Source organism: Oncorhynchus gorbuscha, linkage group LG05 (genome assembly GCF_021184085.1).
Source record: "Oncorhynchus gorbuscha isolate QuinsamMale2020 ecotype Even-year linkage group LG05, OgorEven_v1.0, whole genome shotgun sequence".
NCBI classification, from domain to species: domain Eukaryota; kingdom Metazoa; phylum Chordata; class Actinopteri; order Salmoniformes; family Salmonidae; genus Oncorhynchus; species Oncorhynchus gorbuscha.
In genome coordinates, this window is record NC_060177.1 from 36,292,882 (window position 1) to 36,305,490 (window position 12,609).

At 40.3% G+C, this 12,609-nt stretch overlaps 1 protein-coding gene across 4 annotated transcripts in view; it reads left to right on the forward strand.

Moving 5' to 3' along the window:
- Positions 1-12,609, forward strand: part of LOC124035102 (leucine zipper protein 2-like) — a 175,470-nt gene that overhangs the window by 121,312 nt on the left and 41,549 nt on the right. For all 4 annotated transcript variants that reach the window (XM_046348525.1, XM_046348524.1, XM_046348522.1 and 1 more), the window contains exons 6-7: positions 4,459-4,521; positions 10,147-10,209. In XM_046348525.1, the coding sequence (XP_046204481.1) occupies positions 4,459-4,521; positions 10,147-10,209 (126 nt within the window). The remainder of the gene's footprint in view (positions 1-4,458; positions 4,522-10,146; positions 10,210-12,609) is intronic.

Below are 12,609 nucleotides of genomic sequence, written 5' to 3' on the forward strand. Positions count from 1 at the left end.
CACTCTGGCCCGGCCGATACGCGGAGCTGGAATGTACCGCACCGGGCTACGCACCCGCACTGGGGACACCGTGCGCTCCAAAGCATAACACGGTGCCTGCCCGGTCTCTCTAGCCCTCCGGTAAGCACAGGAAGTTGGCTCAGGTCTCCTACCTGGCTTCGCCATACTTCCTGTGTGCCCCCCTCCAAGAAATGTTTGGGGCTGCCTCTCGGGCTTCCTTGCCAGCCGTGTTCCCTCATATCGCCGGCTCCTCTCTCCGGCTGCCTCTCCATCCACCTGTTCCCATGGATGGTGATCCTTTCGCGTCAGGATCTCCTCCCATGTGTAGCAACCCTTGCCATCCAATACATCGTCCCATGTCCATTCCTCTTTGCGCCGCTGTTGCTGTTGCCCGTTAAACAATTTAAAGAAAATGCTACCAAATACTAATTGAGTGTATGTAAACCTCTGATCCACTGGGAATGTGATGAAAGAAACTAAAGCTCAAATAAATCATTCTCTCTACTAGTATTCTGACATTTCACATTCTTAAAATAAAAGGGTGATCCTAACTGACCAAAGACAGGGTTTTACTAGGATTAAATATCAGGAATTGTGAAAAACTGAGTTTAAATGTATTTGGCTAAGGTGTATGTATTCTTCTGACTTCAACTTTAACTGGGTTGTGGCTACTATTTTTATTCCCATATTATCGCCAGTACCTTATTGAATTAGCAAGCAGCTTGAGATCAATATGCAAACAGGAGAGTAGATAGTGGGCCACCCTGGCTTGAGCATCTGTCCCTATTACCATATTAATGAGTAATATGGGGCCTTGCAGATGCTGATTCATCTTGAGCCTTGTTTTTTTTTCAATATCAGGGACACTTTGTAGGCAGGGCCCATGTTGATACCGTAGCTAGAAAGGTCTGGCATTGAAGGCCATCAGCTTTTCCTCTAATTAAAGATTTTTTGGTGGCAAACTACAAACTATGTATCGCCATATACATTTCAATTGGTAATAGTAATAGTAATTGGTACGCTGTAACTATACTTTATTTACATTTTTTTTTTGCACACAAGGAAGTGGTTTCCCAGATGCAGATTAAGCATGCACTAAAAAGCATCAATAGATTATCCAATAAATGTGTGTTTTAGGCGTAGTCTGTGTCCGGGAAACCACCCCTTAGTGTAAAGTGCGACCATTTTGTATTTCTCTCCGAGAATTTGATTTGTTAAGCGATCTGTTAAGAGTACAAGACAGGACACTCAGATTTCTTTTACATGTATTTTATTTAACCTTTATTTAACTAGGCAAGTCAGTTAAGAACAAATTCTTATTTACAATGACGTCTGAGTTTCTACTTGATCCGGTGCTCTGATGAGCTCTTTGTAAAGACCTTGACTCCGCCAATTCCCTTAAAAGGTTTGACGCTTTCCTCTCCAATTAGAATCAGACCTCAGCTAAGCTACATGTTTTTCCTTTTTGAATAAAATATTAGCCCGTAGAGGTCTTGTTCTTGACCTTATTCTTGTTCTTCTTTTTTAAACTTCGACTCGAGTTTGGATCGATTGTTCACTGCAACGGAATTAAAATATGGTTTCTGTGAGTGTGATGCGGTCATTTGCATTTGCAGATAACTCTTTGTTGCAGTCATTTACAAACCATGCTCCTTTCACATCAGCCCTTCCAAGGATCCGTTTCAATCGATCATGTTACCAATTCGCGGTAAACTCATCTTCTATAATTGACTTTTAGGGCTGTGGATGTGCATTTTAGGATTAAGGCTAGAGAATGATTGAGTGATCGACACAGACCACGCCTCCGCTTTGATATGACAGTCGCTAAGAGTGGAGCTTCTGTAGGAGACAGCTGATCCATAAGCTGCTCAAACTCTTTGCAGCGAGTGTGAAGGAGATCACTCTGACAGGAGGAAACAGTGTATGAAGAGTCCTGAGGGGTAAATGGAAGTTTAGTATGGTCTGCCAGATGCTTTTATTGGTGACCGTTTAGATGAGGGTGACACGTGTCTCATCCAATCATCCTCTAGCGAGCATCTGCACCTGCAACTTTAACAAGTTCGAGAGAGATACCTCGAGGCATTTCCGCAGCATTATTTTGCTGATTAGCCTGGATTCCCTGACCTTCAAACTTTGTTGTTGTAGAAAATTATAATATATAAGTCCAAATGTCAAATCTCATCACAGAATTTGTCATACTGTGTTTGAAACCTTAAAGGGATACTTTGGCATTTTGGCAATGAAGCCCTTTATCTACTTCCAGAGAGTCAGAACTCATGGATACCATTTTCAATTCTCTGCATCCAGTATGAAGGAAGTTAGAGGTAGTTTTCCATGCCAATGCTAACTAGCGTTAGTGCAATCGACTAGCATGCTAGCATTTACCATAGACTTCCAGTCATTGCACTAATGCTATTTAGCAATTGAGCTAACGCTAGTGAGCAACTTCCTTCAAACTGTACACAGAGACATAAAAGTGGTATCAGCAAGTTCATCTTACTCTGTGGAAGTAGATAAAGGGCCTCCTTGCCAAAATCCTGAAGTATCCCTTTAATATACTGAAGAGGAAGAAAATAAGGTGGTCCTCTATCTACCCCTCCATTCACAAAATTGTCAGAATAATTTGAACTTATTAATGTTATGTCTTAGTTGTGCTTTACAATAGTCATGCTGCATTGCTTGCTTGATGACCAATACATAAGCACACTGAACAGCTTAAAAGGTCAAACAAAAATATGTATTAATTTTATTAATACAGCGAGGGAAAAAAAGGATACATACAAATAAAATGATATTGTTCGCGTAAGTGCGAACAATAAATATAGAGGAAAGTATGATCATAATCAGTAATGTCTCGCACACTTTTTTATCATACAGTTCATGCATGGTTCCCAATATGGCAACACTTGGTTCATAATATATTATGACATTTGCGGTTCACTGGATCTCATTTAGCATAATACTCCATGACATATGAGCTCTACTGGATCAAAATTTCACTGTGGGTCTGTTCTCAGGCAGGCACACGTCACCTTGTATGACAGCTGCCATTTCTCCCAGCCACAGTACCCTTTCTTTAGAGAGGAGAGGAGGCGTAAGTGTCTGGACTGGAATCCCGGCCAATTCTAGCTCATTGAATCACATAGCGCTGTCATTCCACCTCATTAATTCTGTGTGTAAGAGAGAGAGAGTGTGTGTGTGTGTGTGTTTCATAGAGAAAGAGAAAAGCGGGAGAGAGATAGTAAAATAAATGAAAAAGTGATACAGTGGCTTGCGAAAGTATTCACCCTTCTTGACATTTTTCCTATTTTGTTCGCCTTAGAACCTGGAATAAATTTATTTTGGGGGGGTTTATATCATTTGATTTACACAACATGCCTACCACTTTGAAGATACAAAACATGTTTTATTGTGAAACAAACAAGAAGATAAAAAAACTTGAGCATGCATAACTATTCACCCCACAAAGTCAATACTTTTTAGAGCCACCTTTTGCAGCAGTTACAGCTGCAAATCTCTTGGGGGTATGTCTCTATAAGCTTGGCACATCTAGCCACTGGGATTTTTGCCCATTCTTCAAGACAAAACTGCTCCAGCTCCTTCAATTTGGATAGGTTCCGCTGGTGTACAGCAATCTTTATGATACCACAGATTCTCAATTGGATTGAAGTCTGGGCTTCGACTAGGCCATTCCAAGACATTTAAATGTTTCCCCTTAAATCACTCGAGTGTTGCTTTAGCAGTATGATCATTGTCCTGCTGGAAGGTGAACCTCTGTCCCAGTCTCAAATTTCTGTAAGACTGAAAAAGGTTTCCAGCAAGAATTCCCTGTATTTAGAGCCATCCATAATTTCTTCAATTCTGACCAGTTTCCCAAAACCAGAATTGGAACCAACATGTTTTATACTTCTATGACCAACATATGTAGCAATTCTAAGGAAGAGGGCTACTCCCTGGTACAGAAAACTTGTTCTTTGTAAGGCCACCTATTACCTCTTACTGCATGCCAGTCAGTCAGCACCACTGCTCTGAGTTGTGTCCCTACACATGTTGTTCTGATGAATCTGTGTGAGTGAAGGAACAATGTTGTACAATAGTGCACCTGTATATGTCTCTCTCATGCTATCAGTCATTTCTATTGCTGCATGTTCATGAGTGATTAGTCAATGTTGAGTCGTGTAACTCTCGTACTGCATGTGTTAAACAGAGAGTGGTTGAAGAATAGGCTCTGGATTAGCTAATTAGATCATTGATGAATGCATTTGCTGTTGTAAATGTGTTCTGTAGTCAATACTTAGGCCTGATGAATCGAAACTGGCTTGTATGAGCGTCTAATGTAATTACATTTGTCGCTGCGGATGAAACAGAAAAGCAGTGCAAGCCATTACTAAATGTTATCAATGATTTTCTCTCATCAACCCTTAACTAATACCACCTTTTTATTATTATTTTTTGCAGAACAAGAGCTTGAAAAATAAACTGCTATCTGGCAACAAACTGTGTGATGTCCATGCAGAAGAGGTAAGCCCTTTCAATCACACCGATGAACAGGTTTTAAAAAATTAAAAAGGTCATAATTCAGTTGGATTGAATTGGGGCCCAAGTCTTCATTGATTAGACTGTCCCTCACTTTACATGCATATTATTTAAAAAATATATATATATATATTTTGGCATTGCAGCCTTCATAAGAGTGCTTGTCATAAAGGCTGGCAAAAATCGTTAGCTTTTAATAATGAATAATCACTTTTTGTTTAACTTTAATAGTATCCCAAGTGGCTGAATCTCTCCTGCACACAAGCCCCTTAGAACAGCCTACCCAGCAAAAACAACCAGCGGTGCCTTGGATAACTTTGTACAGTTCACTTTTCAGCAATTGAAAAAGCAGTGTGATATTTTGGAATTGCTTTGATTGGTCCTACAGTCATGAAACTTTCACAGCACATGGAGGGGAATGATTACGCTCAGTCTATGTAAAAAGGATAAAAATAGGCAAATATGGACATACAAGGTTTTTCAAGGATGCTGACGATAAGCAACACAATATGTTGTGTGCAATTAGGCTTTTCCCTGTGTGTATTTTCGTCTATTCAAAAAGTCTATATTTTTTCAAGTCCCAGCAGCTTCTCCAGTCATTTGAGGGAGGTGTGACATATATACTTCTTTCCTCAGTAACATACTCACTGAAGAGAAACCAAAACCCTTCAAAGCTTGACCGGTACACTTCCTATCATCTTGATCCTGCTGTCAATGGACACTTTCAATGGCCAATCAGCTGATCGTACACTACATGACCAAAAGTATGTGGACACCTGCTTGGCGAACATCTCATTCCAAAATTATGGGCATTAATATGGAGTTGATCCCCTTTTGCTGCTATAACAGCCTCCACTCTTCTGGGAAGGGTTTCCACTGGATGTTGGAACATTGCCGTGGGGACTTGCTTCCATTCAGCCACAAAAGCATTACTGAGGTCGTGCACGGCGCACCAATTCATCCCAAAGGTGTTTGATGAAGTTGAGGCCAGGGCTCTGTGCAGGCCAGTCAAGTTCTTCCACATTGATCTCGACAAACCATTTCTGTATGGACTTCGCTTCGTGCACGGGGGGCATTGTCATGCTGAAACAGGAAAGGGACTTCCCCAAACTGTTGCCACAAAGTTGGAAGCACAGAATCGTCTTGAATGTTATTGTATGCTGTAGAGTTAAGATTTCCCTTCACATGTGGCAGGGCTTGCAAACTATTACTGCCTAGAAAGGGAAAATCAGCTGAGCATTCCCAGTGACGCAAGCCTACTAGACAGGCTAAATTACTTTTATGCTCGCTTCAAGGCAAGCAACACTGAAGCATGCATGAGAGCACCAGCTCTTCCGGACGACTGTGTGATCACGCTCCCCGTAACCAATGTGAGCAAGACCTTTAAACAGGTCAACATTCACAAGGCCGCGGGCCAGATGGATTACCAGGACATGAACTCAGAGCATGCACTTCGACATGTTACAAAATGGATTAACAACATTGGTTGTTAATAACAATCACTCAAGTCTAAGACCAATGAAAAGTTAACTGTCCTTGGGTTACCATTTCAACTCACTTTTGACAAACTTTTGACAAACTTTAAACAAACTGACAAAACATGAAACGCTAAGGGACAGATCGAAATGTACTAGGGTGGGGGTGGGGGGGGGGGGGGACTGGTCCAACTCAAAGCGTCATAAGAAGAAATTGCACCCCTCTACCCAAAGTAAAAAATATTTTCACAATACCCTCCCCTTGTACTGTCAAATAAATGTAAATTCCTCCCCACTCGTAGAATTAACTCAAAATAATGTTTATGATAACAAATAACAGTAACTGCAACCCTGTGTTTATAGACATGGATATCAACTTTGCCACATCAGCATGATTTTGTGGCACATTCGATGCCACGGAGGGCTACTGGCCAGAAGGTTGATATTTTGACCACCACAGACGAGCTCACTCTCCCTGCCTGTTTCATTACACTACGATCAGATTCGGCTGCAGACAATGATCAGCAAGGGGGAAATCCGATTTTCAAGATTTTGATTTTGATAATTATATAAAATATAGGCAACGAATTTTCCATCAACAGGTTTCTGTACTAATGTACCACACAACCAACAAACAAAGCATACTGACTTTGGGCACTTCAATATCATTGTTTGCATTTTCAACACCACAATAAATGTCAATCTCGACAAACAGAAAATACATCCCTACCTTGTAGGCTTACCCAGTATTTTAGACATTTTGGTGTTTTGTAACAGATGTCTCTTTGCATTCGTCAATTTTCCGCTGTATAGTTTGGATTGATTGAGTGATTGATTTTAATTGTCATTTAAAAAAATACACATACAGTTGTCTTAGGTCAGTTAGGTTCACCACTTTATTTTAAGAATGTGAAATGTCACATAATAATAGAGATAATTATTTATTTCAGCTTTTATTTATTTCATCACATTCCAAGTGGGTCAGAAGTTTACATACACTCAAATAGTATTTGGTAGCATTGCCTTTAAATTGGTTAACTTGGGTCAAACATTTCGGATAGCCTTCCACAACTTTCCCACAATAAGCTAGTTGAACTTTGGCCCATTCCTCTTGACAGAGCTGGTGTAACTGAGTCAGGTTTGTAGGCCTCCTTGCTCGCACACACTTTTTCAGTTCTACCCACAAAATTTCTATAGGATTGAGGTCAGGGTTTTGTGATGGCCACTCCAATACCTTGACTTTGTTGTCCTTACGCCATTTTTTCAGAACTTTGGAAGTATGCTTGGGGTCATTGTCCATTTGGAAGACCCATTTGCGACCAAGCTTTAACTTCCTGACTGATGTCTTGAGATGTTGCGTCAATATATCCACATCATTTTCTTACCTCAGGATGCCATCTATTTTGTGAAGTGCACCAGTCCCTCCTGCTGCAAAGCACCCCCACAACATGATGCTGCCACCCCCTTGCTTCATGGTTGGGATGGTGTTCTTCGGCATGCAAGCCTCCCCTTTTTTCCTCCAAACAAAATGATGGTCATTATGGCCCATCAGTTCTATTTTTGTTTCATCAGACCAGAGGACATTTCACCAAAAAGTGCGATCTTTGTCCCCATGTGTAGTCGCAAACCGTAGTTTGGCTTTTTTATGGCGGTCTTGGAGCAGTGGCTTCTTCCTTGCTGAGCGGCCTTTCAGGTTATGTTGATATAGGACTCGTTTTACTGTGGATATAGATATAGTCATTTGCTGTTGTTCTGGGATTGATTTGCACTTTTTCCACCAAAGTACGTTCATCTCTAGGAGACAGAACGCGTCTCCTTCCTGAGTGGTATGACGGCTGCGTGGTCCCATGGTGTTTATACTTGCGTACTATAGTTTGTACAGATGAATGTGGTACCTTCAGGTGTTTGGAAATTGCTCCCAAGGATGATCCAGACTTATGGAGCTCTCCAATCTTTTTTTTTTTTTCCCATGATGTCAAGCAAAGAGGCACTGAGTTTGAAGGTAGGCCTTGAAATACATCCACAGGTTCACCTCCAATTGACTCAAATTATGTCAATTAGCCTATCAGAATCTTGTAAAGCCATGACATAATTTTCTGGAATTTTCCTTGCTGTTTAAAGGCACAGTCAACTTAGTGTATGTAAACTTCTGACCAACTGGAATTGTGATACAGTGAGTTATAAGTGAAATAATCTGTCTGTAAACAATTGTAGGAAAAATGACTTATGTCATGCGCAAAGTAGATGTCATAACCGACTTGTCAAAACTATAGTTTGTTAACAAGAAATTTGTGTAGTGGTTAAAAAAACCTAAGTGTATTTAAACTTCTAACTGTATACTCAAAGATAGTTTAAGTGACCGGGATTGCACAATACAGTCAGGGACTTATTGTGGTCCCTATTCTATACATAAATACATATACCATTACGTAGATAGACACATTACAGAGATAGAGATGAAGAACATGCTCAACCTCCAGATGAGTATGAGGGGAGAGTACAATTCTTACAAGCTTGTTTGGCTGGTAGCTTAGATGTTTGGGGCTGCTGGTGAACCATGAAGTGCAGGCATAATCAAAGTGACACTGGACTTGCACACTTATCAGAGTCTTTAGGGTGTCTATAGCTACGATTCCATCCAATTGGCGACAGAATTTCATGTGAGTATTCTAAAATCTTAATGAAAACAACATGCCTTTTATCAGAATTTCCTTTAGGAAAATTTGGCGCCGGACAACATGAGAGGGAATATTGACATTTTCCGGACATTTGAGAAATGTAATGGACATCCATATGCATTCAGATCCAACCTGGCGCAGCCAGCAGCATCACTAAACACGGGATGTTGGCTAAATCAGTCATATTTACGTGTCCTATAAAAACAGCCAAAATTACAAAATTATGTCATAAGGTGAATGCACCAATTTGTAAGTCGCTCTGGATAAGAGCGTCTGCTAAATGACTTAAATGTAAATGTAATGTACTATGTAGCATATGCAAAACTTTAGCGCCTATATTTTAGGAGGGGTTTTAGGCTACTTTCCTAAAACAATAGTTGTCCACCTCACTGTTCAGTTCTCAAAGATTTTAGCACTAAATGTATGAGGGCATTGCATGCAAAGGCCAATAGGCTTAGGTGTTCACTATATGATATTCATATCATAGGCCTGCAGTAGTTTAAGCTGAATAATAGCCACACCATACCAAACCTTCACAAACGTATCTAATCTTTATTAGGGTAATATCAAAGGTAAGTCAAGCCATTGTTTATAGGGAAAATATGAGCAGAAGAGTAAAAGTAAACCAGGGGGAAAAATGCATTACCCTTCCCTGTGTCCCTGTGCCAAAAATAAAGCAAAAATAAATGTTTCACTATTTTGGACCACACCTCCCCCCCAGTAAAATTTGATCTGTCCCTTACCTCATTTCACTCTCACCTTTTATGTAGTCTTTTAAAACATGTGCATTTTATGTATTCTTTTAAAATAGGGCTTTCTGCCCTTTCACGCTATCCACCTTTTGTTTAAAGAAGTTACTTTCCCGGAGGACGAAAACACCTGTTCAACTCTTATTAGTGCAAAGGCCCCAAGAGGACTGACTGTAATCTCCAGCACCAGGGAACCAACCCCCATGTGCGTCCATGAGCTTACCGATGTGTAACAATAGTAGTGTAATGTCAAGGATAGCTGGGCACCGTGTGTGTTTGTGCACACGTGTGCTGCAGTTAAAGTCGGAGGCCAGGGAAAGCCATGTATTTTGCAGACTGTCTGAGCTCTGTGTGTGCCTGTATGTGTGAGTGTGTGTCGCCATCCAGATGAGAAGGGAGGGGTGCTACCAGGGAACTGCATGTGTGGTAGAGGTTGTGTGGAGTGGGAGTGGGAGTGGGAATAGGGCTTTAGACAGTGGGCAAGTAGCCAGTGCATGACTGAATAATTGTGTGGGCTTTGCAGTTCACTGAATGGGAGATTTTACATGTTCTTGCTCTCTGTAGGTCCCTCCTTTGAGCCGGAGCTTTGCCCAAGTAACACGCACAAAGGTGTGCTCCGCTGCATCCGGCGAAATCCTTCTACGTGATCTAAAACCAATTTCACTATTTGAATAAGCTAACATTTATTTTCTTATCTTCTACTTGCAGTCCAAAAAAATCCAGGTTCAACTGAAAGAGCTGCGGTACGGGAAAAAGGATTTAATTTTCAAGGTAAGCGCAAAGTGAAAGGGGCTGCTTTATTATGGTACCAGACCAGGAGTAAACAGGTGCTCCAGTCCACCCTGAAAAGAAGATCCTATCTGGGGCTACTTGGCTTAATTGAGTCTGCGATTAGTACGTTCCCAATGGAAGGGATGGCCAGTACACAGAGGACTCACAGGCTTTTGCACAATTGCATTCCCCTCTTATACTGTAGTCAGTGCAACGTGCATTATTCTTTTACCACCCTGGAAGGTTTCCTTTGGTTTCATGATGTGTACAGCTTTGGACAGATAAGTTGCAGGTTCCAGATCTGTTTGTGCTGTCTTGTCAACTCCTATTGTCATTGACATGCCACACATTATTTACACTGTTGTCACATCCCCGAAGTGAATAAGCCCCTTTCCAAAAATAAATCTAATTTGTCATGTGTTGCATCCGTTTCCAACAACCAAAAAATACATTATCCAATGTCAAACCTTTTCTGAGATATTGTCCGATCTATGCTGCATTGCCAAATTCCTTGGAAAGTAGTATACATAAACCAGTATAAGGTGTTAAATATATAAATGAATCCTTATGCAATCCATGAAGACCTATTGAGATAAAGGAGACCTGGACAAGACTACAAGCTCTGGTATCATAAACCATCTACAATAAAATGTAACCCCCAGCAGTGAAAAGAATCCACAGGTCTATCACATAAAGTAAACTATACGCTTACACACAACTACACATTATAATCCCATTCTAATTGGAAGAATTGACCTTTTTAAGTGTCTTTTTTTTGTAACTAAGAATTCATGTAATAATCATTGGCATTTACGGGGACATAGGCTGACCTTTCGGTTTTTGTTTGGAGGGCTGGGTCGAGAAATGTCAGTTGACATTTCTGCCACAGTGCCTCCTATTACCATTTCATAAATGCGAGATTTGATCCCTCAGACCTGTCATTTTTTAAGCTCTGTCAGATAGAATAATGACAGTGGCTAGAAAAGGGCTCCATCCTCCCCGCTGAGTTTAATGCTTCCAATAGCAAATTGTTTGAATATATTGTCCAGTTGGTCCTCTCGACCGTTCAATTTCAATCTCAAGGATGCATAGACTTTTTGTGGGGGATTGTGTCACAGGTTGGAAATCGTTGTCCCCAAATCACTCAGGGATGCTCATCCAGAACAACCTTATTTTTCAAAATCTTCAACCTAAAAAGTATTATGGCCTTTAGAAAATTAAACACAGGCGATATAGCAGACAAGTGGCTACTTTTGATTTAATTCCAGTCTTCAGTTCTTGTTTAGTCATGTGTAAGACCTGACCAAAGGCATTCACTTCAACAGAAAGTAAGAGGCAGACACTTCACTGACTTCAATGTTTTTTCAGCTTTGCAGTGGTGATGCTGAGGTCAGCTATAGGTTTAATCAATAAATGTAGTTATTGATGACTTTGCCAATAAGCCAATAATACAAAAATACTTTATTGCTAATGCTTCACGTGATTCATACATGATAGCATTTGACTGTAACTGATAAGAAGACACCATTCCAATTGTGTGGCTCATTTTCATGTTTTGCTTCCTAGAAAAACACATTTTTTTTTTTTTCCCAGAACATGATTGAAGATTTTAATTCAGTTCTAGTGAGGGTTTTTATCTAACATTAGGATGATAAGGTCTCAAAACCATTAATTAGGTTTCCAGGTAATGTGTTAACACAATGTACCAGTAATGTTTTCCCAGCAAACCAAAATTGGTTCAGTGAAAGTTCTCAGAGCATTCATTAGGTCGCGGCAAATGTCCATTCTTGGTGATGATTATAGCATGTTTGTATAAAACATTTGCCTGATGTTGCAAGAACGCTTTAAGACATTCAATGTGCTCTTTAAATGTTCCCAGAATGTTTCATTAGGTTGTTGGAACAGTCTGGTGAGAACATGTGGGGACGTCTCGAAAGATAGATTCACCTGTTGTTACAAGAGCATTTCCAGGACACATTTCATCTGCTCTTTAACACTAGAACTGCTAAAGCAGTCATTTTGACTGCTCTTGAATTTAAAACATGTATTAATATTTCATTACATGCCCTCTGTTCTTGATATTTCCTAAATAAGTATATATAACACACTGTCAGTGTTAGAAGCTTAGTAATCACAAACAGAACTGGAGTTATAACCAGTTTTAGGAGGTCATGTTATTTTTTGAAATCTTTTCCCCCATTGCTCCTTCCCCTTCCGACAGTTGAAAGTGCAGTGCCCAGATGATAATCACCCCGATACTTGCCTCGAAACTGAACCTAAACCAAAACTAATTTCACACATACACTGAGTATACAAAATATTAAGAACTCTTTTAATGACATAGACTGACCAAGTGTGATGATGATCCCTTATTGATGTCACTCTTTTAAATCCACGTCA